Source organism: Gekko japonicus, unplaced genomic scaffold (genome assembly GCF_001447785.1).
Source record: "Gekko japonicus isolate JY-2015 unplaced genomic scaffold, Gekko_japonicus_V1.1 scaffold2144, whole genome shotgun sequence".
In the NCBI taxonomy this organism is placed as follows: domain Eukaryota; kingdom Metazoa; phylum Chordata; class Lepidosauria; order Squamata; family Gekkonidae; genus Gekko; species Gekko japonicus.
The window spans coordinates 227681-235583 of record NW_015166485.1 but is presented as its reverse complement, the minus strand read 5'-3'; the positions used below and the strand labels follow the sequence as shown (position 1 = coordinate 235583).

At 51.1% G+C, this 7903-nt stretch overlaps 2 protein-coding genes across 3 annotated transcripts in view; one reads left to right on the top strand and one right to left on the bottom strand.

Annotated features, from left to right (window-relative positions):
- Nucleotides 1–578, bottom strand: part of RNF40 (ring finger protein 40, E3 ubiquitin protein ligase) — a 25232-nt gene extending 24654 nt beyond the window's left edge. Inside the window, exon 1 of the mRNA XM_015412153.1 lies at nt 463–578. The gene's annotated coding sequence lies outside the window, so the exon portion shown is untranslated. The remainder of the gene's footprint in view (nt 1–462) is intronic.
- Nucleotides 579–1143: 565 nt separating this feature from the next.
- Nucleotides 1144–7903, top strand: part of CCDC189 (coiled-coil domain containing 189) — a 10051-nt gene continuing 3291 nt past the window's right edge. For both annotated transcript variants that reach the window (XM_015412151.1, XM_015412150.1), the window contains exons 1-4: nt 1144–1211; nt 3435–3466; nt 3851–3916; nt 7217–7386. In XM_015412151.1, the coding sequence (XP_015267637.1) occupies nt 1188–1211; nt 3435–3466; nt 3851–3916; nt 7217–7386 (292 nt within the window). In that variant the 5' untranslated portion in view covers nt 1144–1187. The remainder of the gene's footprint in view (nt 1212–3434; nt 3467–3850; nt 3917–7216; nt 7387–7903) is intronic.

Genomic DNA, 7903 nt, shown 5'->3' with positions numbered 1-7903 from the left:
CTGCTGGGTGTGGCCTGTTATGCTAATGAGTTCCTGCTGGGTGTGGCCAACTTGGAAGCCAGCTGGAACTCCGTTCCTGTGCGTTCCTGCCCAAAAATAGCCCTGGCCCTGAGTAGCACTGGGATGGAAGATCACTGGGGAATTCCAGGGTTGCCACAGAGAGGCAGGCAAATTCCAAACCACCTCTGTACACTTCCTGCTTTGCACACCCTATGGAGTTGCCATAAGGTGGCTGTGACTTGGAAAAAAGGACCAGTGATCAAGCTCTTATCTGTGACGTTCAGGCCTAGGTGTCAGAACCCACAGCCAACAACGAAGTACACGCATTCAGGAACGGTGATACTTTTATTGCAGAGCTATAGATGCAGTAACATAAGCACTGTTAAGAATGGCAGCAGGGGGGGGTAACAGAGGGAAGCCCACCAACCGAGGGAGGGGCTCCCCTCTCTCTCTCTCTCTCACCTGCCCAGGCGTCCCCTCCCCCCCATGCGACGCCTCCAACCAGAAACACCAGAGCAGTTACTGCGCATGCTCTCGAGTAGCCATTCGCAGGCCCACCCTCAGCCGTCAGCGCTAACCAGACCCTTCGCCCCCAGCTCACTCCAAGGCGCATGCGCAACCGCACCCAGACGAGGCCGCCAGTGCTTTTCTATTGGCCAAAAGCGACACCGTGGGCGGGCTCATCCCCCTGCGAATCGTTCGGGCGGAAGACGGGATAGATTGGACGAGGATGGGGTAAAGACCGAGATGGTTGGCGTTTGTGATTGGTCACCGCTAGCTGAGGCTCTGTGATTGGTTCGCTCTGCGTCCCCGTGGTAGCTCCGCGTAGAGACGGATGAAGAAGTGACCTCGTTTTCCACCGCTAAATATATATAAGGCTTGCAAGACCTAGAACGATACCACTCTGAGATTATAGCCGGTAGCGTAATTTAGCTTTTTTCCTGGAAAGTTCCGCTGCATGTCACTTTTTCCCCCCCAATCTCTTTGGTAGTTCGCTCTTGCTCCCTCAACTACTAAAGAGAAGCTTCAATATTGAGTAGTGCGCGTGCGCATTACTCGTTTCCCGACCCCCTTTCTGCGTTGCCCATTCTGATTCGGCAAATATAGATTGAATTCCGATTGGCTGAAGCCGGGGTTGCCATGACAACGGGTGCTTGTTCCCGTCCGGGTCTCCTGGGCAATCAGCGATGGGTCCCGAATCCCTCCAACAGGTGAAAGAGGCGGGGCTTTAATGAATATACAGATTTGACAAACGTGTCGAAGGCCAAAATTCAACAGGTGCTGCTGCGGAGGCACGAACCCCGCTTCACCTGTTGAATGCCGCAGCTGAGAAAGTCTCTGAGTGGAAGGGGACTTCGGAGACTGAGTGCGGTTTGGCTACTAGCTGGAGTGGAAAAATTTCATTACGAATAATAAAGTCCAAATCCGTATGATATGTTCCATTAAGACCAGCACCATGTGGTGTTAGTTTGATTGGCCTTAATAAGAGGGTCTGTATAGATGTTGATTTGTTTGTTTTACCTGGTTTATAGAATGCCTTTCTCACAAAATGGATTACACATAGGCAGGGATTTTGCTGTGATCCCAGAGGCTGTTTGATGGACTGAATTATTTTCATCATCTCTTGTAGGCTTCCTTGAGTCTCAGTGAAAAAGATGGGCTACAAGCGAGGTTATCAATAATATTAACTTGGGGGGGGGGGTCTCTTTTCAGAATACCGTAATAAAGAACAGTTGATGTTTGAACCATTCTGTACATAAAACACATTCTCGCTTTTAGTGTGGTGGTTTTGCACTGCCTTTAGAGTGCATGCAGACTGTTCCCTGCCCTGCTTTCATGAATCCGGACTTTTGTTGTCAGCTCCCTCTGGCATTCTAACGGGCATGTAGTTAAGAGGGTCAGAGCAGTATCTGAGAGACCCAGGTTTAAATTTTCACTCATGCCCTTGGGCCACACACATTCTCAGCCCGACCTATGTGAGGGACACTGTGAGAATAAAATGAAGGTGATGAGAATGATGTACGCTGTTTTGGATGCCCATTGGGGATAAAGATGAATTAATGAATTAATTAATTAAATAAATCAATAGAGGCCCCGGTCACACAGCAAAGTTGCCGCGGGAGAGGCACGGGAGTCCCGCGGATTTTCCAGGTGCGATCTCACTCCAAGATCTGGGAAGCGCAGTGCTCCCGTGGCGAACCCGTGGCTCCCCGCCAAAGGTGCGGAGTTAAAAACTAGAACCTACGAGGTACTAGTTTCCTGAAACTGCGGGCCAAGAAGGGCGGGCGTCTGATCGTGTTCCCGGTGGACTTACATGGCATCCGGTGCCCGCCGCTGTTCGTCTCCGCAGGTTGCGCAACAGCGCCCAACAACGCATGTGCACAAAAAGCGATTGCTAGTGCGATCGCGCCGCGCGGCTTCTGTGCCGCGCTGCAGGATACCCGTCTGATCGGAATTTCCCCCGAACCACGAGACCTCGACCGGGACGTGTGCTTGGGCAGCCGTGCGTTAGTCTCCTCCGGGGCAATTAGCCACGCCTCCCCCCCGCGATATTCGGCCCGTGTGACCGGGGCCAGAATTTGTTAAAATGGTCATGGTGGGGAGTCTTATGGGTGCCTTAAAAACTAGCACTTTTCTTGTGTCGCACAATCAGTCTATCTGTTAGTCTTTATGATACCATAAGCCTTTTGATTTGTTTTACCAGTCTAACATGGCTAGCCTCTGGAAATGTAATTTCTTTAGTTAGAATTATATTATAATAATAAAATTCAAGTGTCTGTTGCAGTAGATCTGGACTAGAATCTGAGAGAACCAGATTCATTTCGTTGTTCAGTCATGAAAGCTCACTGGGCAGTTACAGCAAATCTTTCTCAGTCTATCCTACCTCACAGGGTGATTGTGAGGATAAAAGGGATAACTTCCATATCACCATCTTGAGTTCCTTGGAAAATACACAGAGAATGAGGAACATGTAATGGGCATATGGCTGCCTAGATTTCATTCATGAGGAGGAGGAGATTGGATTTATACCCCGCCTGTCACTCAGAGTCTCAAAGCGGCTTACAAACTCCTTTCCCCTCCCCTCCCCACAACAGACACCCTGTGAGGTAGGTGGGGCTGAGAGAGCTCTGACAGAAACTGCTCTTTTTCAAGGACAGCTCTTATCAGAGCTACGGCTTGCCCAAGGTCATCCAGCCAGGTGCAAGTGGAGGAGTGGGGAATCAAACCCGGTTCTCCCAGATTAGAGTCCGCGCACTTAACCACTACACCAAACTGAGGAAGAGCCCTGTCAATCCAAACATTTTTCTTGGAGAAATGCCTGGTCCTGTCAGGCTGACCTGGAAGTGATCATCCTCAGACATGTGGTGGCTTTAGAATATCCCTGAAGTTTACTATACTGAGAAAACTGATTACATTTTTTCTCTTTCTTTCAGCCTCAGCAGCACAAAGCAAAGATATGCATGTGGTAAGTGGCATCCCTTTGCCTTCCGGTGGAAGTACCAATCCCGCTCCAGAGACAGATGCAGTTTAGTTTGTGCAAAGGGAGCCCCTGCCTTTTGGTGGTGTTGGGCCTCTGATACACTCAGGGGGCTGCCTGTGTACGTTAACATTGTACAGGTAGGACAAAGTTTGAGTTTCAGGCGCGCACGCACACACAAACACATCTTCAGGTACAAAGAACTGTGCGTGCACACGAAACCTTGAATAAAACTTTGTTGGTCTTAAAGGTGCCACTGGACTCAAACTTTGTTCTGCTGCTTCAGACCAACACGACTGCCTACCTGGAACTGTCTAGGTAAGGTTGGCAACCTGTTCATACTTGCTTGTTTTTCTTTTTCTTCTTTTGCAGGAAATATCTGGATGTTCACTCCATGGATCTCATTGACAAGACCCAAAGCACCGATGAGCTGAAGAGGTGATAGAGTTATAGCTCTCACAGCAGGAACCCCCCCCTCCCAAAAATATAAAAATACAAAAATGTGTGTGTGTAATAAGCTAAACTAGTGAGTTATTGGATGGGAGACTACCAAGGAAGTCCAGGGTTGCTATGCAGAGGCAGGCAATGGGGGCAAATCTCCTTTGTACATCTCTTGCGTTGAAACCCTGCGGGGTCAGCATAAGTTGGCTGCGACTTGACAGCATTTTCTACCGCAATACATGTGTTTGTCCATACAAATGCAAAACCTGAAATTGTTCATATACAGCCCAGTGCATAACAGAGAAATATAGCATACAGAAAAATCTGTGACTTCCTGCTAAGGTAAAGGTTCCCTTGCTCGAAAGCCAGTCGAGTCCGACTCTAGGGTTGCGGTGCTCATCTCCGTTTCAAAGCCGAAGAGCCAGCGCTGTCCGAAGACGTTTCCGTGGTCATGTGGCCGGCATGACTAAACACCAAGGCGCACGGAACGCTGCTGACCTCCTGCTAGCCCTATACAAAATGCAGGTTTGCGCACTAATTTTTCACACTCTAGTCAGGTCACAACTTCAGCCGTGTATACAGAGTCCTATTCGGGTGTCTTAAGCAGCAACAGCAGCCTTTATCCCCGGAGGCAGGCACAGGAAGCGTGTCTTCTTCAGGTTGGGTGGTCCCACAAGCACAGAGCAGGGATCCAGTGCTTGAGGAATCCCTATTTTCCTCAACACAGTCCTTTTGAGAGCGTGAGATTCAGTCTTCCAAGGAACCTGTACACCCAGTGAAAGGCCAGGCGACTCATCCACTTCCTTGACCCTTACTCATGCTTTACAGTAGCATGATACGTGATATTAAATCCTTTGCAGTGTGATAAACACTGGTTTATTTAAAGACCAGTCTTTCAGCAATACTAATGACGTGAGAACAGAACATCACATCACTTCCTGTGGATTAAAACTTCTGATAGCCCCGCAGGGGGAAATGATGAAATGAAAGGGCTGGACCCAGTTCCCGGAGAAGGGAGTTGCCAAGACTAGGCGCTGCAGTTGAGACAGCCCCGTCCCAGGCGCTGTAGGATCTCACCTCAGCTAAAGTGGCCATCAGAAGCCCTCGAGGCTCAGGTAGGTTCGGGTGGGCAGAGGTGGTTCTTCAAATATCACAAACTCTGCTGCGTAGCACAGACTTATTGGCACTCTTTTTAATCTTGGATCTAAACCGGGGCAGCACCAAGAGTTCTGTGAATGGACGTCCCAGCCATTTCCCCCCTTCGATCGCAGGTACACAGGGGTTTAGTTTAGACTGGGTTAATAGCACAAAGGGGAGGGGGCTCAGGGTCCCCTCCTCACCTTTCCCCCCGCGGCATCACTCGTTGAGCTGCCGTTTGCCCCCGTGGGGTAAATATTGCCACCGTTACAGGCGCTAACCAGCTTCATTAAGGCAGGGAATGGTCTGTGTTTTTTGAAATCGGATTTGAATTTTATCTGGTAGCCCTAGACTCTGCTTCCTGCATTCCCTTACCCCTTGAGCCTGCAAGGGGGGTCCCCCGCCAACCTCCTACACAGAAATGAATGCAGAGTGGAGATGCGCGTGTCGCATCTGAAGCAGCGGGCTCTAGTCTTCCCAAGCTCGTGGTGGGGAAGTGCCGTCAAATTGCATGGCCAGCTGAGGGCAGCCCATCGGGTTTCAAGGCAGAAGACGTGGAGAGGGGGTGGGGTGTGCCATTGCCTGCCTCTGGCTCCCTCGGTGGCCTCCCATCGGATGGTGCTGGCCAGGGCTGAGCCTGCTTAGCTCCCCAGATCTGATGAGGCTGCTGGGCCATCCCGGTCGGGGCTCAAAAGCTCAGGCTGGAAGGAAAATGCAGCGAGCCTCCAAGACGCTGCAAGACCCCTGCTTGCTTTTGCCACGCCAGGAGAACACGGCGAGCCCTATGGAATCGTGCAGGGACCCCATCAGTACTTGTTGTGTGTTTCCCCAAGGATAAGCAGGAACTCCGTGGAGCCATTTCATTTGGAGAAGAAGGCGTGCGGGAAAGACGGGACCTCCTCTGCCCTTGACGCTGCAGTCCTCCTGATCCAAATGGAGCTCCTACACGCCTGCTTATCTAGACAGGGAAACTGCTCGGGACTCCATTTGTGGGGCTTCCAGAATCGCATCTAGTTGGGAACCGGACAAACGTCTTCGCCTAGGATTTCCAGTCTCCAGGCAGCACCTGGAGATCTCCTAGGACAGTTGATCTCCAGACAACAGAGATCAGGTCCCTTGGAGAAAATGGCTGCTTTGGAAAGTAGACTTTGGCGTTATACCCTGCTGAGGTCCCTCTCTTCCCCAAACCCCACCCTCCCCAGGCTCTACCCCCCCAAAACCTCCAGGTGTTTCCCAACCCAAAGCTGGCACCCTGTCTTTACTCCAAGGAGCTGGGTACAACAGATCACAATGGCTACAGCCCTTCAAAACACACATCTGCACTCGATAGCCATTTTATCCACATGCAGTGCTCACCGGCAGCCCTCTGCAGATTTACTTGGAAGTAAGTTCAAGGAGCTGTGGTGGCTCAAGTGGTTAAGACGCTGAACTGCAGGCTGTGGAAGGTCAGTAGTTCAGCAGTTCGAGACCCAGGGTGCTGCAAGACGGAGTGAGCTCCCGTCTCTAGTTCCAGCTCCTGCCAACCTAGCAGTTCGAAAGCAAGACATTGCAAGTAGATAAATAGGTACCACTTCAGTGGGAAGGTAACAGCGTTCCGTGCGCCTTTGTGTTTAGTCATGCCGGCCACATGACCACGGAAACGTCTTCGGACAGCGCTGGCTCTTCGGCTTGGAAACGGAGATGAGCACCGCAACCCTAGAGTCGGACTCGACTGGCTTTCGAGCAAGGGAAACCTTTACCTTTACTTTTTTAAGCTCAAGTAGGACGGACTTTTCTATTACTGTGGTAGGAACAGGCTGTAGAGGACAATAAAAAGACCCCAAGTAGGGAGAGAGCTGTCATGCAATCTTGAACACTGTTAACCAACATCACTGTCATAGCTGCATGGAGCGCTAGGTACTGTGAATGAAGCTACCAATAATATTCAGTGCACACGGGTTTAGAGAGACTTCAACCATCTGACCAGTAGTAAAACCAAAAGTCAGTAATCCCTGCTGTTTTCAGTGATTTCAGCTGTGTACAGCCATTGCAGTAGATTGTGCAAAACTATGGCAGACTCTCATCAGTAAGAGGACCAGGAAAGGGGAGGCTGGAAGAATTCTGCATTAAAAGCAGCACACGCCCGTAACGATTCCTTCCCTGTTCCTTCCTCTCGGCCAGTCTCCTCTCCGAGCTGCTCAGCCTGCAGGATTTCCAATCCAACCCACGCTCCGCCATCTTGCTGGATCTGTACTTCTACTCCATCCAGTTCTGCCGGCAGCAGGGGTTCAACCGGGAACAGACCTCGGCTTTCGTCTCCATCGTGAAGGACACGCACGAGGCCTGTGTGGGTAAGGAGTCAAAATGCCACTGGAGGGGATGGAGGACTAGGAGAGGCTATATTAAGAGCCGTCTGTGGGATGGCCAGGACTCAGAGGACTCCCGTCACTAAGCGCGGAAGATTCTGCAGGCCAGGGCGAAGTGGTGCTATACCTTGTGGCTAATAGCCACTGATGGACTTCTGCTCCATATGCTTATCTAATTCCCTTTTGAAGCCGTCCATGCTTGTAGCCGCCACCACCTCCTGTGGCAGTGAATTCCAAGTGTTCCAATTCCAACTCCCATCACTGAGTGCGGAAGATTCTGCAGGCCAGGGCCAAGTGGTGGGAGGCTGGAACCCCATCCTCCCCCTATTATCTAGCCCGGGTGCCCGTGGCTCTAGACGACAGCCCGCTCCCCAGTCTCAGCCCCGTGTGCAGTACCATAAGGAAACAAAGCAGTGCCAGTGATCCCAAGCGACAGGGCAGCAGAGGGAGAACGAGGACCAGTGGACCTTCTGGCCACCAGCTGAGAACTGGGCTGTAGGGA